The sequence below is a fragment of the Trachymyrmex cornetzi genome, unplaced genomic scaffold (genome assembly GCF_001594075.2).
Source record: "Trachymyrmex cornetzi isolate Tcor2-1 unplaced genomic scaffold, Tcor1.1 scaffold121, whole genome shotgun sequence".
Lineage (NCBI taxonomy): Eukaryota > Metazoa > Arthropoda > Insecta > Hymenoptera > Formicidae > Trachymyrmex > Trachymyrmex cornetzi.
The window spans coordinates 409,073-432,674 of NW_017295773.1; the positions used below are offsets into that span (position 1 = coordinate 409,073).

Below are 23,602 nucleotides of genomic sequence, written 5' to 3' on the forward strand. Positions count from 1 at the left end.
CATATACATTCATTATTATGTTTAATATGACAATTCTCTACGATTCATTTATGATTCATAAGGTATGATACGATTTTACAATTTATATTTTTCATTGAGATTATTTTATAATTACGTTTACTTCTCTCTCTTATCTTAAAGCTTTGCATATATAATATTTGGAATTTATAAAAAAAAGTAGAAAATAAACTCGATTAGACGAGAAAATAAAAAATATATAATGCGAGTAGTACTCTTGTCGTTGTGAAGATCATTCTTCGCTCTTTGGCGGAATGATAATGAAATATACCGAATAAAAGAATGTTTATACTATATAAGTACTGCTACGTGGCCCATTCGGAGAAATCCGATAGGTTAAATACGTATTCACCCCAAGTAGAGAACGCTATTACAGTGACAATGAGCGTGATAATGCTAGGACCGATACCAGCAATCATAAAATCTTTTGTCTTTACGTGTCCCGCGGCACTAGCAATTGCATTTGGTGGAGTACCTACTGGTAGATGGAACGAAAAGGAGCAGCAGAGAGTTGCTGGCAGCATTAAATACAAAGGATGTATTTTAATAGCCACACACTGAAAGAAAAGAAAAAAAATATACTGGTATAATTCTTGGAAACTAGCTTATATTGTAAGTAATAAAATCTTGTCTTGCAAGCAAGAAATTTTCTGTAAATTTTAATCAGCAATGTCTTCAACAAAGAATATTTTAAATAAAAATATATAGTTTAACAATTGTAAATATATGACATATATTATGTGAAAAAATATTTGCCAAGAGCATAGACGTTACATAGACATGCCATACACATATAGAGTATATTCATTTTAATATATCAAAAATATATATTGTCTCTTATTTAAAATGATTTAAATAAATCTCTTATGTTTAAAAATGATTCAAATAAAAATACATGCATTATATTTCTTAATTTATAAAGGAAATTATAAATTAAGAAATACAATGTAAATTACACAATCTAAATTGCATACTTTTTAAAATGCAAATAGTTTTTTTTCCACTTTAATTAATCCATTTTATAATCCTGCGAATTAAAATATTAAAAATAATGTTATATTATAATGAGATTTTTTACACTTTTATATTAAAATATGTTAGAATAAAATATCTCCTAAATTATCATTAATTGATCTCTGTTACATAAAAATTTATCGTTAATTTCGCTATACTCACCATCTCCGCTAATACTGGCAGTATAATATTCGCAACGGCCACGTTAGCTGTTAATTCCGTTACGTTCTCGGCAAAGAAGCAGACAATCAGCATTATTGCTACCACGTTAATCTTTTGTAAACCTATTAGATAGTGACCGAGCATTTCTGACAGACCTGATGAAGTGCTACCTGCTGAGATGGCAAACCCACCACCTAACACGAATATTAGACTCCAATGCATTTTCTCGTTTATCATTTTCCAAGTTATTAAACTAAGCGATGCTTTTGTGGGTCGTTTACGCGGATCTTTACTGAATGCATATAAAAAGTCCAATTTCGACGGAATAATAAAAAACAGTATCGTTACACATGCGGCTGCTGTCGAATCCTTAACAGACCTATGAACATAAAAATTCCGATTGTTTTATATTTGCTTTAATTTATTATTTTATAATTTTTTTCTACATATTTTAATTTTTCATTATTTTGATTATATTTTGGATTACGTCTAGACGTATATTTTATTAAACTAAAAAATTATGAGTTTAAGAAAATTATATTTATAATTTGACCGAAATTATGGATTACAAAAGTATAATGTAAAATTAGTTTTTGTTATTTTTTTCTTATTTTTTGATTATTTTCATGATAACTCATAGGCCGGTATTCATAGTCGATTCTTATTTCAAGACCGTCTTAAGTAATGTCTTAAGACGCTAATGCAGCCCTCTGATTGGTTCGTGACTTCTTAAGACCGTACTTAAGATGGTCTTGAATATAAGATCTGATTATGAATACCGGTCATAATGAAGTTTCATTTTGAAATGGAAAATGCATATTTTATGATATTGATTTGTATCAATACTCACAAGTTCGTAACATAAGCAGCCCAGCCCGGCATAAAACCAGGGCTTCTAAAGAACCATAAGAGCACCACAAAAATAAATAAGACACCCACGGAGAACTCATGCCACGAGATCGGTCCAAGTTCTTTGTACCTTTTCTCAATAACTCCCGCTGCAATACGCTCGCCTTGTTGTCCAATATCTATCGCACGAGCATCTTTGCTTTCTGGTCTAAAAAGACCCATGTACATCACCTGCAGCCACAACCATGTGAGCAAACCCATTAACAGCATGGGTGGCACCGAATATAACATCCAAGAGGCGAAATTTATACCGGGACTGTTGGGAAAACGCCTAGAAATGAAAGTAAACTTTATAATTGTTATTATTATTTCTCCTAAATAATAAGTATCGAAAAAAATTAAATATGTCACACTGGAATTAAAAATTTATAAAATTAACTTGTAAATATGAATATCTATTTTATGTCATAATTTTTTAATATACATATTATAAATGTCTTGAGATATCTTATTACTTTATGACATTCAAAATAACACATTTAACATAAAATTTGGTGTTTACTATAAGCACATACTTTTCTAAAAATCCCTTTAATGTTAAATTGGTACCGCTTCCCACAATAGTGCCGGTACCACCGAGAGTAGATGCGTAAGCCGCGACGAGATAATATACCATTGTACTATGCGTTGGCCTTTTGCTTTAAAAAAAAAGAAAGAAAAATTAGCACCGTAAATGTGTATTATGATCGAACAAATAGAATAGATGAACTTGTGTGGAATTTAGTATAATATTTAAGTTTAATTAATAGAGAGTAAATATTAATATACACTGAAAGATAAGTTTCACTTTTATCCGAAATATTTTTTCGTATCATTAAATTTTGGAGAAAATTGACTATATTGAATGCATCATCCTGTATTTAAAAATTAAATATCTAGAAAATAAAAAATGAAACATGTGTGTGTGTGTGCGCGCGCGCGTACATGTGTATAACAATAAATAATTACATTTCCCTGCCTTCCTCTTCGGCCACTCCATCCTTTTGTACGAACATGTTTCCAAGTCCTTGCTGAGATAAATAAATTTAAAACATTTTTTTTTCGCGTCTTATAGTCAAGATTTCGAAAAAGGTGGAAACTCACCGATTCAAGCTCCATGAGAACAGTTTCCATTATCGGTATCATCATGGCTGTAGCGGCAGTGTTTGAAATCCACATTGAAATGAACATCGTTACGAAAAATAAACCTAATGTTAATCTGAGAATAAAATAAATCGAAAAAAGAAATTTTTAATTGAAAAAATAAGAAAAAGATGAATATGTAGACATAACTAGAGACTCTAATCAGAGTCTGGCTATACAAGTGGTCTGGCATTTTTCGTCAAAATCGTGAAATGAGGAAAGATACTAGTATGTACGTGTATGGTATTTGGATTGTATTTTAAGATCAGGAATAATAAGAATGACATAGTAATAAATATTTTAACACGAATATTTTTAGTGTCAAAATATTTACTACTATTTCGCGATTAAAAAGCCAGTTATATATTGAATTGTGATTCAAGAAAAGAAAAGCACAACAAGTCGCTCGAAACAAGTCGAAATGATAGATTGAGTTCTTTTTAATAAAGCTTTGTTTTCGAGAAAAAAGATTATGAGTTTTACAACTAAAATTACAACTAAAAGAAACAAATATTTTTTTCAGGAATGAAAGGACAGAAAAAAAATACGTTAGAAACAATCTATTTTAATTTAATTCGCAAAATATAATTTTATATATAGGGTGATTCAAAATAAACGGATAGAATGTCATATTCTTGACTTAATTTCACGTTCTGATTTTCATGTGCTCCGCAGAAAAATTGTCTTATAAATACTGTTTCTCAAATAAGAATATTTCAAATAAATATCTCAGAATTAAGTCAGGAATATAAAATATTGAAGACAAACGTTGTTAAATCACCTGCATGTTGTGTCTTTTGGTGTATAACAAATGAAATTTTTTGAGTTTGTTCTGCCTAAATGATTAGGCACCCACGAGATGCGCTAATAGAAGACGAATACAAAGAGCTTTGAAGAGACACTCATTTCCATAAAAATTTAACACTTTATTTTAATTATTCCCCCTTAACTTCAACACGTTATTTCAATTATTCCCTTGTAACTTTAACACTTTATTTCAATTATTTCCCTTTTTACAAATTAATTTTCCCGTTACGATAATTTAATTACTATTGATTCCCATGGCTACATTAATATTATTTAAATATTACTGAAAGACACGTTATCTTATAATTTCTTGCACTTCCGATACTTAGTAACCGGTCGCTATTATTGAATTACATGATACCGGACGCTGGCGTAGCACGTAACGTGTTAATTTAATTCAGTATAATTCCGCTGCCCGGCGATTAGGCGGCTGAACATAAAGGAACCACGGTGTCGTGGTAACTTTCGGGCTACTGTATAATAAAACAGCATTATTGAAAATGTTGATCGTTTTAGTATACAGGGAGACTCAATTAAATAAAAAAAAAAATACTTGTAAAATACAAAATTTTCCTTTGTCTCAAACAAATTTACTCGTTTATTTTAAGAGTTAACTATAATTGAATTAGTTATTTCTGAAAGTAAACTACACAGAACATCTGTAGCAAAGTTGAATATTTATAGTAGCACGCATACGTAATTACATTTAAAAATTCTTTTTCTAAAAGAAGCTAATAAAAGTCGACACTGAATATGCGTGTATACAATAAATTAATAAATTATTTATTAAATATTAACAATAACTTAGACATTTCGACAACGTGATTTGTCGCAGAGAAATTACATACGTTTCAAACGTTGAACGCAGTTGAATAAAATTGAATACGCAAGTCAACTGAGATAAAAAGTTCGTGAATGTTCTTCTTTTCAAAAACGTTAACAACTCTCTTAATGTTCAAGATACAATTTTCCGCACACAATACAATAATGTACATTGGAATTCCAATGGACTTCTCCTTATCTTCTATTGTTGCGGATATTATTACAAGATCTTGAATTACATTCTTTAAGCAATTTCTCGTTTATTCCGTTGTTTCATTTCAGACACGTTAACAATATTGTACTTGCTATCGATAAAAACGCATAGATCAATTATTACCTGGACGTTTTTGGCTTCCTTTATCATACAATTTATTTCTTTAGAATCTTGTAATAATTTTACTTTTTCTAAAAAACGATAGTCTTATTCATCTTATCATTTCGATTTATTTAGAGCGATTTTCGATGTGTTTTGGCCCATCCTGTATTACGAATCGCAACAATGCAAATAATATTCTATTATATAATATTTGAAAACTCTATGATGTCATTAGACAAGGTGTTACAAATAAAAACATTAGAAATATCTTCTGACGTAACACAATGATATAGAACGTATTTAAAACACCTTCGATGACTGCAGCCAATAATTCTGATGATGAGTAATGCCATTCGCATGTGCAAGCCGGAGTTTTCAATAACCACAGCGATTACCAAACTGCCCAGAAACATCATTGTGGTATCGTTCATGTAGCATAAACAAGTCTCATTGGTAGACATAATACCCATTAGCGGGTATAAGACCACCGGAATCATACCTGTGATGGGCAATGGCAAGACCTCTGTCACCCAGAACATCGCCATTAACGCGATGATGTATAAACATTTCATTGCGACAGGCTACATCGGCAAGAAGAAAGAACGATTTTTTAATTTTTTCAACTTTCAATGTGAAACTTATAAATCGGCATATATGCAACTCTTTATTCTCTCACTATACAACCATGTTAAATTATGCGATGTTTGGAACAAAAAATTACGAAATCTTTTTCTATATTGTAAATAAATGCATTAAAATAAATTAGTGTCCGTATATTCTACTATCGAAAACTTTTTTTATTATTCTTAATAAACTCTCATATAACTCAATTTACATTTTAACAAAAACGTATCTCACAATGAATCGTAAATGTAAAATTATTTATATTTGTTTGTTAATTCATGAACTGAAAAAATATTTTCATATATTTCAGCACTTTATTGAACATGCGTGGTAATGTATGAAGAAATTAATTTAATATGGCTGTTGTTAGAAAAAAGGAGTTTTATGATGTATAAATTATTAATACACTTTTTTTGTTTCTAACGTTTCTTTAAATTTAAATATATATTCTATTTATTTAATTTTTATATATAATATGAATATAAGAAAAAAAACATACTTTTTCACTTTCGAGAATCAATATTGGAATTAGGATTAATGGCCATAATATCACAATGAAAGATCGCCAATAAATGGCTAGAAACTTTATCAATAATCTGCCAAACCCGTCACTTTTCCTAAATTTACAAAAAAATATTTCATGAGATGTTGCGTTACAATTGTTTACAAATTGTAGAACTAATATCAATAACTTACCCTGTGTTTCTCTCTTTTCCTCTGGATTCTGTAATTTCTGGATCTTCTGATCTCGAAGCCATTTTAAGGTCTTACTGAAATTAGAATATTGAAAAATCTTTTATATAAAAATTCATCTAAAATATTTTTACAAAAAGTATTATTATTATTTTAATTACGTTAGTCTAACTAAACGGTATTAATTAAAATATTAAATTATAAAATACATGTGTTCAATTTCTAGAGAGTACTTTTTGAAATTAATAATTTGCAAATATAACAAATTAATTGCAATATTTATCTCCATTTTCCTAAAATTCTTTTAATTTCATTTTAATGTATACATATAGTATACTATATATGTGCAATAAAATTAATATAATAAAAAATAACATACTTATCGAAAAGTATAGATGAATATAGTATTAAATTAAAGGGAAGTTTTAAAATTAAAGGAATCCTAAAGTCGTTTGTTTTTCCGACTAAATGCAATAATTTTTGTATGACGATTACTTTTTCCTCTTTTACAGACTCGAAAATCCTTTTCCAAGATTAAAATATACACATCATTAATACGTGTCTGTGAGATGGTGTTTATACCGAAAATGAAAAAAAAATTGTTTAAATTGAGATTTTTTTTCTTAGTCCAATATGGCATCAGAGCTGTCAATATCGTAATAATATTTGCTTCATATATAAAAGCTTTGCAATCTACTTGCTATTGTTTTACGAAAAGTTATGTGTGTGGAGTTCGGGCTTTACTTTAAAATCCTCTTAAGAAAATTAAAACAACACAGCGTGTTTATTGTAACAATTTACTGTAATATGACGTTTTTCGTCCATCACTAGTTTGCGGATAAGTCAAATCCTGCGTTCTCCCAGCTAGATAGAGCGAGTGCAAATGCGTGCGGACGCAAAAATCGAGTGCTGATTAATTTTTTTTGTCAAACTGTAACTTTTATGAGATATCACATTAGCCGAATAAAATGTGTGAAGATCGGTGGCCACCCGGCGACCTTGACTTATGTGCTGCCGTTTCACCGTTGAAGAGGAAACTGATTCAAGGAGGACATCGCCGAGAAGGTCCCGTGCACTTCCAGGGGTGGAAGATGCAGATCGTATATTTCTTATTATTTTTCTCTTGCGCTTACTAATTGTACCTTGGACTATCGACATTTTGACAACGCTGTAATGAAGATGGTGCCGAGTATCCAGAAGACTCTCTTTGAGGAAAGCGGAATCTGGACCGGACTGCCACAAAATTGGCATCGCAAAAACAGGCAGCCCACTTTAGCAAGTAACGGGCTCGTCGAGCTTAAGATTGTGCGAGGAGTTGTCATGATCCGTCTTGCGTGAGAGCGGAGATCTGGCTGCTAAAATAATAATCTGCCTGGTAAATTGGACCAATGCGACTATCATGTACCCATGCGATTTACTGGGTTGCGAGAATCGAAATTAAGTCAATCAGGGCGTGAGATGATCTCATAGAGCCTCGGGGTGCCCCTGCGGACTTCACTTACGTTGCGGTACGAGCCGAAGGCGGATGGTGAGGACGCAGGATCCCATGGCAGCTATTGGGTTACCGAGAGTCTACATCAGCGAATATCGGGAGGATCGAGGAGGCGAATCTTTGGTGAGATGAGCGTTAACTTCTTGCACGACCACCGATCCCGTGTTGCGAAATCTGGGCAGATCGCACGTGAAGCAGTGGCGTTGTTCATCTCTCGAAAGGAAAATCATTTCAAGTACTGAGAATTCGAATGTCGCATGCCATCCGTCCGGATTTTATATCATGAGTAATGTTTTAAATTTGAATGCTATATATCTAGATAGCACAGTGAAACCATAAAATATTCTTCAAGTTTTATCTTTTCCTGAATTGTAATTCTACTTAGAATACGAATTCAGTCAAAACTGATGAATTCAAAACGATGGATTTAATATGGTGGATGTCAAAACATAAAAACTGTCCGAATTGTTGCAAAAATTTATAGAAGACTTTTAATTTGGTTTTGAATTTGTTAATTTTAACATTGGATTTCAGTATTTAGCGGCTAATAACTTTTAAGTTTAAATTAACATAATTAAAATTTATTTTATAATTGTCAGCGGCCTAATTCACAACTTTTCTGTAATAAATTTAATCATGAATATCTTAATAATCATAGTCTACATTAAAGAAATACTTTTGAAAGCTAAAAGTCCTAACAACATACTTTTAACTTAAATTTCAATAAAACTTCTCCAGCATGTCACACACGTAGTTAATATGACAAAATACATGAAAATAATCTTTTTGCAACTTTTAATTGCAAATTTCTCAAAATATTGATATATAGAACAATTTGGAAAACGTATTTATATTCGGCATCCAAAAAACTTCAGAAAATAACTAGTTTTTATATTTTTTTGTCGAACAATGTAATCGGTTTAATTATCTGATCGTGCAGTTTTATACGATTCATCGACCGATTTAAAGAACTGAAGCACAATATGAATAAGATTGAGAATATTGTATTTTCACGATCACGGCCTTCGTGATTGTTTAATATATGCATATGCAGCTGTACTACAACGTCATTTCCGTTTATGTGACACCGCGGTTATGCGCTTCGTCTGCACGCGTTCTTAATCAAAATGACACTGCCGTCTGTCCAGACTCTCCCATGGTCGTTTAACCCTGCGTCATTTACATCAATAACAATACTACGTCAAGCTTATTGTTCTAAAGCGTGTCTTTTATAACCATCTAAAGATTATTGTACACACAATAAATTTTAGAATATATCTTGCGACATATTGAAGGCACGCGCCTTCAGTAAGGTAGTTCATGCTAAATGCAAACTGATACGTGATATTTTAATATCACGTAACCACAAAAAATTTTGCGAAAAATTTTACGTAATCTAAATTTACATTATGTTTTGTACTGTTTTTCTATAGAAAGGACAAGATATCAATATGTTAATAATTTTTTATTGAATATATTTTTCATGAATTTTTTAAATTCAAAATATTTAAATAGATCTACATACTTTGCTTCTAAAAATATTATAGCATTGTCTTAACTGTGTTCCTATAAACTAAAAATAAACTCTTTAATGTTTATATTCCATAGAAGCTTTTAATAATGTTGAATTGCATGAATAATGTAAATGCTGTCTTTAAGGGGGGCACCTCTGATGATCTTGATCTTAACATATATTCTCAAGGACACTCTTTTGAGTGATCTCCAAGAAGTTTCAGTCATTATTAACAAAAAAATTCAATTTTATTTTATATGTCAATATTGCATTGTTGGCATATTTGCATGCCTTATGCAGATATAGTATAAACCTGTATAAATCTATATGGAACCTCGTTTTGCGTTGTAAAACGTATGTGTGGACGCAGTGGATTTTGCCCCCCTCCCCCTCCTCCTACGGTGGAAGATTCCACTATTAAAAGCTTGACACATAGGTTGAACTCAGGGAATGGAATTCGTTACGAATTGTAACAAATTAAAGGGTATGGCATATAGAAAAACTTAAGACGTAAGACTTAAGCAGTAAGCGAATTGACCAATCATAGTAGAGACCGTAAGACCATACGTAAGCAGTAGCGAATCCAACATGTTGATTTCCTTACTACTTAAGTCTTACATTTTAAGTTTTTCTATGTGCCATAGAGCTTTTACAGTTACAAGGTACTTTTTTTGGGAACTTTTTGTATTTTGAACCTATGTATTTATGACATAATTTTTGCTTATTCAATCTTTAGATAGTATTCATAATTTATTTTAATTTCGAGTCTCTTTTAATGTCTTAAGATAACGTTTTTTAGGCTTTTATGGGTATTATCTTCAAAAGATATCAGAAAATTTACTGATTATCGTGTTTTTAACGTCTTAAGATATTAATACGTCTCTGTGATTTATTTATTATTAAATTTAAGCTATATAACTTACTGTTTTTGAAAAGAGAAATCTTGATCCGAGCTTGATCTTCGTGCGTAATATAATAATATGTTTTATTCATTAGAATGAATTTGTATGCACATCAAATTATTCAAATTGCGCGTCAATTACATTTTCTGACTTAAAACGCAATCCTAATTAAAATTAGAATAGTAATATAATAAATTAAATTGATAAGTAATTTAATGATATATTTACGTTGATAAGCAACTTAAAGTACTGTGAAAAATTTATTGTGAAAAATATCAGCCGAATATCGTTTCAAGATTGAAAATTTAATTGATGTATAAATTGTAGAATTAGATATGTATTCACTCAAATATTAAAGCTTAGCTCTCTCGCGACAATATGAGAGGGAAATTACATACAACAAATTACTTGCTATGTAAAACTTCATTTTTTAGCTTTTTCTTAAAAACATAATAATTTCGTAATCTTGAAACCTGAAAAATATGTGGTTAACTGGGATATCTGTCTGATATCTACGTCACGTAAAAGTAATAAATAATTCCTGAAATATTTAGCTGTCGACTGTTGCAGCGCGTCTGCAGCGACTTTTGACAGCTGAGAAATATATTATTATTTCAAGAATTATTTTACATTTTTATGCAATATATCAGATAGATATCTCTAGTTTGCTGCATATTTTTTACCGATTTTCGATTACAAAATTACGTCTTTAAGAAAAAAACTAAAAAATAAAGCTAGTATTATTGTTGTGTATTGCTTTTATTAACAATTTAAACAAAAAATATTGCAAAAGTACATTTTTTAATTTTATTTTAGCACTTATTTTAAACTGATTTTAAAAAAGTAACGGAAAAGTAACGAATAATTACTTTTTAAGTAACGGTTGTGTTACTTCTAAAAATCATTATTACATTTAAAAGATAACTCTCCATTCCCTGGTTGAACCTTGCTAATTCGTAAAATAATATGTTTAAGAGCTGCTGTTTTATAGATATTATTGCTGTAATATTAGTAATAATAATTACATTCATAGTTCTATACATATACCAAAGGAAGATATTAATATAAAAAAATAGGGTCATGTACATGCAACGCAATATAGTTTATATATCAAGACTTTTTTAAACGAGCAATTGTAATTTAACTCATAAAATGAAATTTATTTTTTAATTAAATAAATATAATGCTATAAAATTTTCAAACGTTTCGACTTACAAAGTTTTCCTCAGTGATATATATATATATATAATAACATTTTTATATAACCCCTTACAAAGTCAACGAACTTACAATAATACGATAATAAAAATAATCGCTCTAGGCTAAACTTACATACTTATTTCTTCGTTTAGATATTGCGGATCGAAATATCTAGTCAGAAGTTTGAAAGTCTAAATTATAAAAGTGTATTTTGCTAATTCCTCGGTTGTTATCGAGAATCCAGCTCAGTCAACGATGTCATAAAAAATACGACGCCCGATCGAGAATTTCTTCAACGACTATCCTACTATATTCTGTATAATAAATGTCAATTTATAATTAAATGATTAATATAATTAATTAAATAATAATGAGAAGTTATGTTCACACTTACGTTAATTTATATAGAATAATCTATTAATAATCAAAATCAAAATAAAAAACTGTGTCATCGTATATAATAAAACAACTCTTGATTGTCAGATGTTTTGAAATGGACTGATATTATAGGTCAGAGAATATGGTATATATCGTTAAGTCATGACATAAACAAGTACATTCGAAAACGTTATAATCTTAATTAGCGTATGTCGTCAAGTATGTTAAAATAAGATCGATCCAATAACTCAGTATCCTTCATTAAATTTATGCCGTTTTTATGTGAATCATTTTCGAAACGGTTCTTTTCGGAAATTTGTCTCGTGATCTAAAATTTCGACATTTTCCCAGTCAAAGCTGTGATTGGAACCAATAATGTGTTTCGTGACCACTGAATGTTTGGATTGATCTAATTTATATTGTTACGATGCTCTCTTATTCTAGTTCGAAGCTGCCTCTTCGTTTGTCCGACATAAGAGACGTCACAATTATTGCCATTGATTTTATAAATTACATTATTATTTTCTTGATGTTGGTTTTTATCTTTTTGTGTCTTTATAAATTTATTCAATTTGTTGAGACATCGATATCCTATCATAGTTTTTGATTTATTTATTATATTAGTAATCTTATTCGTAATTGATCTAACGTAAGGAAATACAAGCTTTTAAAAAAGCCTTGACATTTTAACTATATATATTGGGAAGATGTTAAGTTAAGGCCGTTTTTTTGGCCAAAATGGAAAAGTTCTGAGATGTACAAGTTATATATCATATTAAACGGCTACTCAAGCGGATTCGAATGGTATATCGCGTATCTTGAGAAAATATCAGAATCATGGGAAAATTCGCCTTTGAAATTCTTAGATTTAGATCTAAAAAAGTGATTATATAGAATTTTTTCAATAAATACTACTTATTTCTTCAGGATATATGGTAGTAACTGGATATATGATAACATATTAAAGGTGTTAGAGATATTAAAAGTATATAAAAAAAAAACGATGACACTTTTCATGTTTTTATTAGGGCTGCGTTCCACTCGCTCGTAACGCTCGCAACTATCATTTGTCCTTGTTTTTTAAACAAGGATGAAATGATTCTACAAGCATTAAAAGCATCTAGTAATACGCCTGCGTATTCTATTCCTACTATGCCTTCGGTATACGTATAGAGATTATATCAAAATAGTGCCACAGTGAATACAATAATGGTATTTTATTACGTTATACTTATGCGTTATAATTATAGCATCAAATTATAGTTTTGCGGAATTCTTCTCAAAAAGGTTCGTTTGCTTGTTTAAATAATACAATTCTTATATACAATATAATAAAAAAATTGCTCAATTCTTGTATTATTTTTTCTTATCTTTTTAATAAATGTGATAGCATAAATATGATAAAATTTTTCATTACGATTTCTTTCATGTTCCCTTCTCCAAGATACGCAATATATTATTCGACTCCACTTGAGTAGCCATTTAATATGATGTATAATTTGTACATCTTGGAACTTTTTCATTTTGGCCGAAAAACAATCCTAATTTAACATTCTCCTTTATCAAAAGAGACTGTCTTACATCTGCAGGTATATCATGTATACATATACTGTATCTCTTGATAATTCTACACAAAAAATGTATAGTTAGCCCAAAATAACTATAATATTATAACAACTATAGTATTATAATATTATAATCGTTTTTAGGGCCATATAATATTATAATACTATAATATTATATAGTAAAATGACTCTTATTTTCACACTTTTTTGTTAATATTGAAGTACTTAAATTTTGAAGATTTTCATTAATTGGACATTGTATATAATGTCCAATTAATGAAAATCTTCAAAATTTTTTAAATAACACGTTGCTTAAGAGTTTTGCATTAATTAAAATAAATTTATTTTAATATAAATTTATTTTGGAATAATGTTAATTTAAAAACGGAAATTGGATATTATCTACTTTTTTATCGTATGTGCAAATGCTATGCGCGTGTTCGTGCATGCTATAGAAGCTAAGTTCGTGTAAAACAAATATAGCTGAACGCTTTGAAAAACCACCGACAGAAATAGATTCACTGCTAGTTCAACCTGTATTTCCAACATTATTAGTGAAGTCGGACATATTCATCACTTTATACACATATTCGATAAATTTATTAACGCTACTGTGTTGATTAATTTAATGTATTAAGTTTTTTCATTATTTATTATTTTTCTACTCTATTTTCCATATCTATTACGACTTTATACGTTTTATTTGAATGTAAATGTTATTATATTTTCCAAAATGATTTCCAGAAAGAGAAAGAGAGAAGGGAGAGGGTGAGACCGAAAGAATGTGTGTGTATATTAAATAAACCTTTTTATTTTGGATAACATCTATGCTACTATATGAAGGTAGTTCGAAAAAATTCTTGACCTGACGCCAGAAGTATCAAATTGTTATTATAATTTTTGACAAATTTGATCTTGCAGAAGGCTATTATTAAAATTTCAAACAAATATGCTTATTAGTTTCTTTGTTTCACTTATGTAAAGCAACAAACTTTTATTATTTTTTTTTAATACATAGATAAAACCAAATATTATATAGTTATAAAATACGTTTTATAAGGTTTAGTATCAACATACATAAAAAAATAAGCTTGATTCAACTTTGAAAGAATCTTTACCATTGTTTTCAACTGTTAAGAGAGAGGAGAGAGAGAGAGAAATGGACTATTGAATTTAAATATAGTCCATAAATGATGAAGATCATTTTAATCGTCCAAAAATTGGCAAAATCATTGAAGAAAAATTCATAATGCCGTGTTGAGTGACGACGAATAAAAGTGTGTGAGCCTGCTCCTCGCTCTCAGTTTAAGACGCATTAAATATAGAACAACAGAAAAATGATACAAATAAAATTAGCGATAGTGGTAATCGCACACTCATCATTGTTATTTTTTACTGCATTTGTCTTGTAACATTATACATATCATAAATTATATTTTGCTTATTTTAACTCCTAAAAATAAAATATTCTATTTTATTTATAAGTATTTTAAGGAAATTTTAATATTAATATACAAATCGCAGAATTTCAAAAAATAACACAATTGTGAAAAGTAATTGTGTCTAAATTATTTGATATCATATATGATATTTCTTTTAAATAATTTAGACACAATTATAAATATAAAAGAATTTTTTTTTAAATTGTCGAATTATCTTCTTATATAAATTAAAAAAAATACAATTATTAATAAATGTGAATTGTATTAAATTTTTCTAATTTTTATTATTAAAATATCTTAAAATCTTGTTATATTATTGCAGTTTTGCTAATTTCTGATATCATAATCGTATAATATATTCTACACACGTTTGCGATAGATTAAAAAAAGGATAGATTTAAAAATCAGGATGTATGTACAATTGAAACATGAATTATCATGTCCAATCATTCTATTGTAATCAAATTCTTTTCTTTGATTCATCCGCAAGCGATGCTCGCGATGCGTGCAATGCACGCGATATGCCGTTATACGTTGCATGTAATGTAGCACAACCTATACGACGCGGATTATTAACTTCTACAGATTACAAGAAGTTAAATTCTTCTCGTTGTCCCCGATGCATTCGCATATAGAAGAATTCATTTGAATTGAAAGAGGCGCGACGCTGTCATCTACATATATAAAAATAGAAGACAAAGCAATTTGCTTTATTCTTCATTTCTTTTTCTTTTGCGAGCAAAAATTTGTGAAACTTGACACCACATTGTGAGAAAAAAATTTGGTCTTGCTAAAATAACGAAAAAATGTATAACGATTAAACGTAATTTAACGGTTATAAAAATACTGGAACATGTAAGTATCCTGTTATAGCTTTTTAAATTTATACAACACCACAGAAGTTGGGATCTTTTATCTAGATTATATATATATATTTTTTTAAGCAAAATATTTTTCTATTTTTTTCGATCTCTAAGTATATGTATAAATTTGTATTAATATAGGGGAAATCAAGGCTGGTTGTCAGTTTTTCAATAATGATTTTTAGAAAAAAGTGGTAAGATTTTGAATTTATTATATACGTTATAATACATCTATATTTTTAGGTAATTAAAAAAATATTACTCTTCAATATATCGCCGTACAAATAACTTATTAAATTTTAAACAAAGCTGCAAAAATTAGCCTTGCACTCAGTATTGATTGTTACACGTTCTTGGCAGAAATATATTTTACATGAATATAGCATAAAAAAATATAATTTTTATTTTAATGTCAGTTCTATATTTCAGGAAATAAAAGTATATAATTATAGTATTGAAAGGTAAACTAATAATTTTAATCATGAAATACGTAATTTGTTTTCGTACTAGTTTCTATACGAAAAATAAAAAATATATCTATATATGATATATTTGTAAATATGTTTCAAAAACGTGTCGATTTAAAGAGATTAAAATTGTCTTTCACCTAATCCTGGCTTATTTTAATCAATCTGTCCCACATCACCATTTTAGAGTAAAAATAAATTACATATTCACAAGCATTATTACACTAATGATTAACTAACTACAGCAAAAATTATCTAAGACATACCGTTTTCTATCTATAATTACAGGAATCGTGTTTGATAATGTAAAAAAAACTAATAAGAAAAGAAAAAAAGGAGATAAAAAAATTTACTTACCAATTTTATTTTCTTAAAAGTCGTCGTAAGTAATGTACAAATATACTACAATAAATAATATACGCTTTTTACACAATTTAATATTAATCAGCGATCTACATTAAAAAAAGAGAGTGTTGTGTCATATATTGAGCTATTAGTTTTTTGACAATCAGCCCCGTATAAGCGGCCCCAGTCTCTTGTTTTAAAATTCATTACAAATATTTTAAAATTTATTACATAAAATGTATATCTGTAGTGAGAAAAATTTTGACATTTTTGACAGTTTTCGAATATGTATAAGTGTAGGTAGGCATATTGTTTGAAAATTAATGTATTATGAATATTAGGAAAATAGTCACAATATTTGTAAATATCTTAACATAAACATTTCAGATTGATGAAATATAAAAAGTATTAAACATATATTCATAATATATTGCAAATATATTAATAATAGTAATTCACATAATGCAAATATATTAGTAATATGTAAGTGAATATAATATTGGTTGCAATTACACCCCAGGCCAAAAGTTTGAAAACATTTGCGATTGGTTCGCATTACACGATAAAAAATTCGATATCTTTGCGAAAAATTATCGTAACCAAAATTCAAACGTATAGATTTAAGGCCGTATTTTTGTACTTTAAAATGCGTGATCGAAAACTTTTGATTTTTTTTCACCGAGATATTTAACTTCTCATGAAATGTGAAAAGATCGCAAGTGTTTCCAAACTTTTGGCCGAGAGCGTACATCTAATTGTACTACACTCCTATTTTTAATTATTTCTAAATTAAATTATCACGTACTTTTATTTAAATATCTTGTGCAATGTGATCCATCCAATTTGATACACTCCTTTTCGTCACTTTAAGCCATAAATATTCGCATAAATATGTGACTTTACGTCGTTATATACTTAACATTTGCCTATTCAATGAGATAAGAAATAATTGCTTAATTTGAAATAATTGTTTATTCGATGAGATAAGGGGATAACAATCACATTGTCATCACTAATAAAAATTTATCAGCAATAAGATTGCTTATAAATTTCAACAATAAGTCTTGCTATATTTCAAGAAGTCTTATTTATAATATCACGAGGCTTTACTTAATTTTGTAATACGCTTTTTTGTAAATTTTTCACTCTCGCCACGATCGCTTCTCGGAGTTTCCCGAGGTATTCGACGTTGTGTTTCATTCGTACTGACCGTCCAGGTCCAAGGCACGCAGAATTAAGGCTTCAATTCAGACTTTATTCCTCCTCTCCTTTAGCGCATTCTCTCCTCTACTCCCTCCTCTTTCCCCTTTCCTCTTCATCTTTTTTCCCCTCCTTTTTCTTCCTCCCTCTTTCTCTTTTCCTCTTCTTCTTTCTCTTTCTGTTTTATTTAGTCTGCTCCCTCTCGAGATGAGATTGTTACAATTTTTTTTATATATTATGTCTATTTGTTTTTTTTTAAATCTGGCCTATTAACGAATGGACAACACTTTCAAGAGATTTTCTTGGACGTCGAAAAATTTACAATTCTTTATTGACATATGAAAATTTATCAAAATATCAAATATTTAGTTTTTATTTTATTTTATACCATAAATACTTCGTTAATTAGTAAACAAAAAATTATAAATTTTTCCAATATAAATCCAAATGTATTTTTTCCGGATATTCTGGATTCTCTATTTAAAAATAACAGAAACGGTACTTTTTAATATCAGAGGTATTTTGAATTAACATTTTATAATATATTCAGTCTGCTATAGTATGTATTTGATGTTGTGTTCATATTTTGTATTTTGTGAAATTACGACATAACGTTAATGATAATTATAATATTTGTGACATTATCAAATTAAAAATGAATAATCTCTCTAATCCTTAGAAAAATTTAGGAGATGTGGGATTCTTAGAAACTTTTTTTTTACCGAAATTGAGAAAATTTATCAAAACTCAAGAATTTTTTATCGAAATTATCTCTTGAAAAAAATTTTTTTTATAAATAATAGAGAGCAGTATTTTTAATATTAAAGAGAGCTATAAATTTTGTTTTATTTCAAATTTTATTTTAAACCTATTTTTGAGATTTCATATTAGATTAGAACTAAAAACATTGAGTAAAAGATCCGGAAAAAGTTCTAAGACTTTGGTATTTGAAAAATTAAATTCTTAATTGTGATAATGCAAGAAAAGTACATCTTCAAAAATTATGTCAACATATTATTTATGTTTATTGAATATTTATTTCATACACTGTACATATAGTAAAAGAATTCTTTGTTTTTCTCAGACCTTAATTTGTAGTGCATGTTGCGATCTAAATTGTCTAAATTAATGAGTTTAAATTTATTGCCCTCATCAGAGGATGAGGGGAACGAGAGAGAGGGAGAGAGAGAGAGAGAGAGAGAGAGAAGAAGAAGAAGAAGAAAAAGAAGATATGATTTAAACAAATGTATTGTAAATAAATATACTTTATATTAAACATACTATTATTACTTGTAAGTATGAGAAGAGTGGAAAAAATCTGAGGTTAAAGACATTCTATATCTCTGCTTATTGCACAAGAAATAAAACTTATAATTAAATAATATAACAATTGAACATAAAAATACAATATAATGTAACAATTGATATATCAATATATTAATACCTTCAAACCCTGCGTATATGTAATATACATCAGGCTTGGAGATATTATTCGTTGAAATTATTTAATTCCATCGACGTCATGTGAGATTTGATGAATAATGTATATGTTGGAAAAATAGTTAAAATTTTGGAAAAAAAATTAATTATTTAGTATGAATTACTTATCAAAATGCGCGTGAATTGAATTAAAAAAATTTTTTAATTTGGTTCTAAAATAAAATCAGGTTTGAAGGGGTCAATAAACATAACAATATAAATCAATTATCAATTGTGCATGAAATATTTTATTTTATTTTTATGAATTAAAAGTATATAGTTTATTTATTTGTAAGAACAAAAATTTGTTTGAGGATGTTTTGGCTATACAATGTCAGCTAAAAATATCAGTCAAAATAAGCTAATATTAGCCAACATTCCTATTTAAAAAAGTCCATGTTAACATCGAATGTCTCGAATCTCTCGAAATATATTATTGTCTCTTTTTCGTGATGCTGATTGGTTCTCTCCATGCGTTTACTTCGTGAACGGTTATTATTGTATTTATAACTGTTACGTCGTTCATGAAGTAAGCGTATGGATTTTGACAAAAAAAAATTATAGTACAGTGGAGTTTAATAGTGTCAAATGCTAAATAATGCGCGCGTAGTGCGCATTTGTTTTGTACTAATATTCATAAAATTTTGATATTAGCCTATGAATGTGTTTTGAAACCAACTACAAAAAAAAAACAACAAATAATTTGATTTGTAATGATTTTATGCAGCAAAATGATTATTTTTCTGCAATTTTAGTTATTTTAAAATAATTTTTAACGCGTATGTGGATCCAAATAAACTTTTGCATATATATAATTGTTTGATCAATATATGCGTAAAATTTAATTTAAATTTTAATGTTACTTCCTCATCAAATTTGCAAATAAGTATTACACAATTTTACATATATAAGAATCAAAATTAACAAGATTAAACAAATAAGAAAATTTTAAACCAAAGTTTTAAACTAATAAGAAAATTGTGCTGAAATTTTACATAGATATTCAGATGTAATAATGGAACAATCTATGAAATTTTTATATTTTTGGTAATGTTTTGAGATGTGACTCATACATCTTTAAAAGATCAGTGATATTTGATAACATTAATTGTTATTATAATAATATAAACATAAATGAATATTTCCGTAGTTGGACGAGTTATATTTCGTATTTATATTTCGTACAGTTACATTATATTTCGTACAGTTACATTTATATTCAACCGTGACTTATAATCGAACAATGATTGGTTGATTTATAAATTAACGATTACTTTATTCTAATAAATATAATGCCGCAATGTCGCGCAAACATTTCGATTTACAAAGTCTTTATCAGTGCACGTAATTAATTGTCTCCTTAAGAGAAAATCTCTTGTTAAATAATCGTCTTATCTAATAATCCTAACCATTTTTTGATAGATAACGCTATATTATTGTCATATAAAATAGTTGCTTTCTGACATCAATACATACTTTTCTGTGCATGAATTAATAAAGAGTAGTTAACTTTTCATTCAGTCAATTATTGTTCGGTGTTCAATTTGTAAAAATTCCTTTGTCCTCGAATAAAAATTCACATTGGATGAAATAGTTCATTAAAATAATAAAGATACGTGTTATTATTTCTCATTGTTCGTTTTAAAACAACTTTAAAGTATAAATGTCAAAATTTACTGTTTTTTTCAATAGATCTTGACATTTATGCTTCAAAATTTTATTCACAAAGGATTAATGCTTTTTTATATTTATATTTTTTGTTATTTTTTTGAACAGTAGAAGAATGAAAATTTTATGTATATATCTGTTTTGTGAAAGTTCTCCAATTCTTTTAGTATTTTGAAATAAGTAATTATTTTATTGTTATTATATATAAAAAATTACTTACATATGTATAAGTAAGAAAAACAATAAAAACATAAATGAAATCTAAATTTCTGTGTTATTCTATATTATTCTGTCTTTGTATTATTCAGTCTTTATATTGTTCGATGTATGCATGTATAAGTAACTCCTTTTAGAAAAGCCAAGTTTGTAGATTACACCTTGTTTTGCCAAGAAGGAGACCTAAAATGCACTGTGGCATCAAGGTAACAACAAGAAAATCTACATTCCTTCGTCTCCCCATCATGAAACTCCCCTAATGAATACACTGCTACGAGAAAGAAGTGGACTTGCATACAAACAAAATAAAATGTTTCAAAAGAATCACATCGGAAACGAATTATATTTATTGTACGCATTCTTCTCTTCTCTGTTGTGTTTGGTAAAACATTTATTTGTTTATTTCCGAAAAAAATATTCAAAAATGAAATACGAAGAGAGGACTTAATTTATATCAGACATTTAATATTAAATATTTAAATAAATTATGATTAATTAAATGTATAATCAGTTAGAAAGTAGTATTCTTGGTAAATACTTAATAATTTAATTAGTGCTTTTAAATGATAAGTTGTATGATAGAAAAATGATAAGAAATAGAATAAATTAATTATTAAGATTTAAAACTAATAATTAAAAATTATTGTTACAGTAATTAAATATGTACTAAGGAAAAAAATATACAATGTAGAAAATTCGCTAACTATTATTAACTTACTGAGTCTTAATTTTGATGAATTTCAAGTACTTACGGTGTGTTGTTTGACCGAATCGTGATTTGCTGGAAACATTCTTTATTTTTGTCACATTTTGCATTCGAGAAAAGCCGAGTGAATATTTACAGGAAATGTTATAATATTAATACGGATTCATTAAATTTGTAGAACTAATATATACGTATATATTTATATATAGCTATATTATTTTTTTCTACAGTAAGGACAAAAATTTTTATATTAAATAAATACATTGCATTTATGTTAAATTAAGCTTCGATAGTCTAAAGGCTTAGGTAATTATTCAAATTAACGGACACCACGCTGATGACCTTGATTTTGACAAATATTACCAAGATCATGACCCTGAGTGATCTTCAAAAGAATTTAGGTGGCGGTCACGTTCGTTCAAATGTTATTAACAAATAATTATGCTAATAATTTCTGCTATATTTCTGCTATATACTGACGGTCATACGACTTTCCATGTGGGAAGTTCACCCAAACGCCCCTCGTGACTAGGGCGTACGTTTTCTTTCGCGAAGCAAGTTCAACCTCATCCAGCGCTGACTCTTATTAGCCTTGAATTTCATTATTATTATTTTTATATTTTAGCTTATTATGTAATTGCATATGATATAATTTTATATTTTATCTTTTGTTACAGAAAAATACAGAGTATACGCGAGCGTGTCGTTCGCTGTATTACTCCTAGGAATCGGCGTGCCTCTCTGGTGGCACACTACAACAGTGCCTCGTGTTACACTTCCCTATACTGGAATTGATGAATTATCGAAACTGGATATTAAAATCACTACAAAGATTACTGTCGCAGCCCTCTCACACAATCGCGCCGAATCGCTTGCACATGAGATCAGACGTACGTTCGAAAACGCTGGTAAGTGAAAACGAATCACGAAAGATTTAATAACAATTTATATTATGCATATTGCATGAATAGATTCAAATAACTTTGACGAAGTTTTACAATAAAATTACTTGTGTTTACCCACGTTAATATTAAAAAAAAATTTTTTCAGCAAAATTTTTAATTTTGAACTTTTATCCTTCGATGATTAATTTCAGCGTTCAGCTGACAGCGTTCAGCTGACACTCATAAAGCTTACTTCTATCTATTTTTCTTTCTAAGAATCTATCTTTCATTTTTCTCACTTTCTTGTTTTATTAATTAATTTGTATAGGAATCATCGATATCGTTAAATTTTTATATTATTTTTTTGCTAATTTCAACCCTTGATTTTCAGAAATATATCAGCTAAACGTAGAATATCAGATAGTTTCCAATAATCTTTTGGCATCCGCTTTCACGTACCACGAGCTCGAAAAGGTGGCTTCGACTTTCGATTTGGATGTGGGTGGTTTATTACTGCTCGAAGCGACAAATTTGAACGACGCTGTTCTAGTTGGCTCAAAGAGAACGTTGTATTTCTCCACCGAAACTAGTAAGTTGATTAGTATTGAAGCAATTTGCTTGAATCAATTACGCATCTGCTGGATTTAAAAGTGCAATATAATCAATGATTAGCTTATTCTTAGCTAAATTTCGGGCGAAAAAATTTTCATAACATTTTTAAGAATCTTTCATATTTTATATTTATAAAGATTTTTGGAAAAATATCTTAAACTTTTTGAGCTTTTATATTATAAA

At 28.5% G+C, this 23,602-nt stretch overlaps 2 protein-coding genes across 3 annotated transcripts in view; one reads left to right on the forward strand and one right to left on the reverse strand.

The window, feature by feature from the left end:
- PIG-S (phosphatidylinositol glycan anchor biosynthesis class S) overlaps positions 1 to 23,602 on the forward strand; it is a 31,154-nt gene that overhangs the window by 1,405 nt on the left and 6,147 nt on the right. For both annotated transcript variants that reach the window (XR_001940450.1, XM_018517723.1), the window contains exons 2-3: positions 22,601 to 22,831; positions 23,199 to 23,396. Coding sequence is in view for 1 of the 2 variants with exons in the window: in XM_018517723.1 (XP_018373225.1) it covers positions 22,601 to 22,831; positions 23,199 to 23,396 (429 nt within the window). In the remaining variant the exon portion in view is untranslated. The remainder of the gene's footprint in view (positions 1 to 22,600; positions 22,832 to 23,198; positions 23,397 to 23,602) is intronic.
- Positions 215 to 17,657, reverse strand: LOC108767713 (I'm not dead yet). Its single transcript, XM_018517716.1, has 10 exons — positions 17,460 to 17,657; positions 6,491 to 6,564; positions 6,294 to 6,411; positions 5,480 to 5,751; positions 3,187 to 3,301; positions 3,052 to 3,113; positions 2,619 to 2,741; positions 2,045 to 2,374; positions 1,195 to 1,573; positions 215 to 575 (listed from the first exon to the last, which is right to left on the reverse strand). The coding sequence occupies exons 2-10, from the start codon at positions 6,550 to 6,552 to the stop codon at positions 324 to 326; spliced, it is 1,713 nt and encodes a 570-aa protein (XP_018373218.1). The 5' UTR covers positions 6,553 to 6,564; positions 17,460 to 17,657; the 3' UTR covers positions 215 to 323.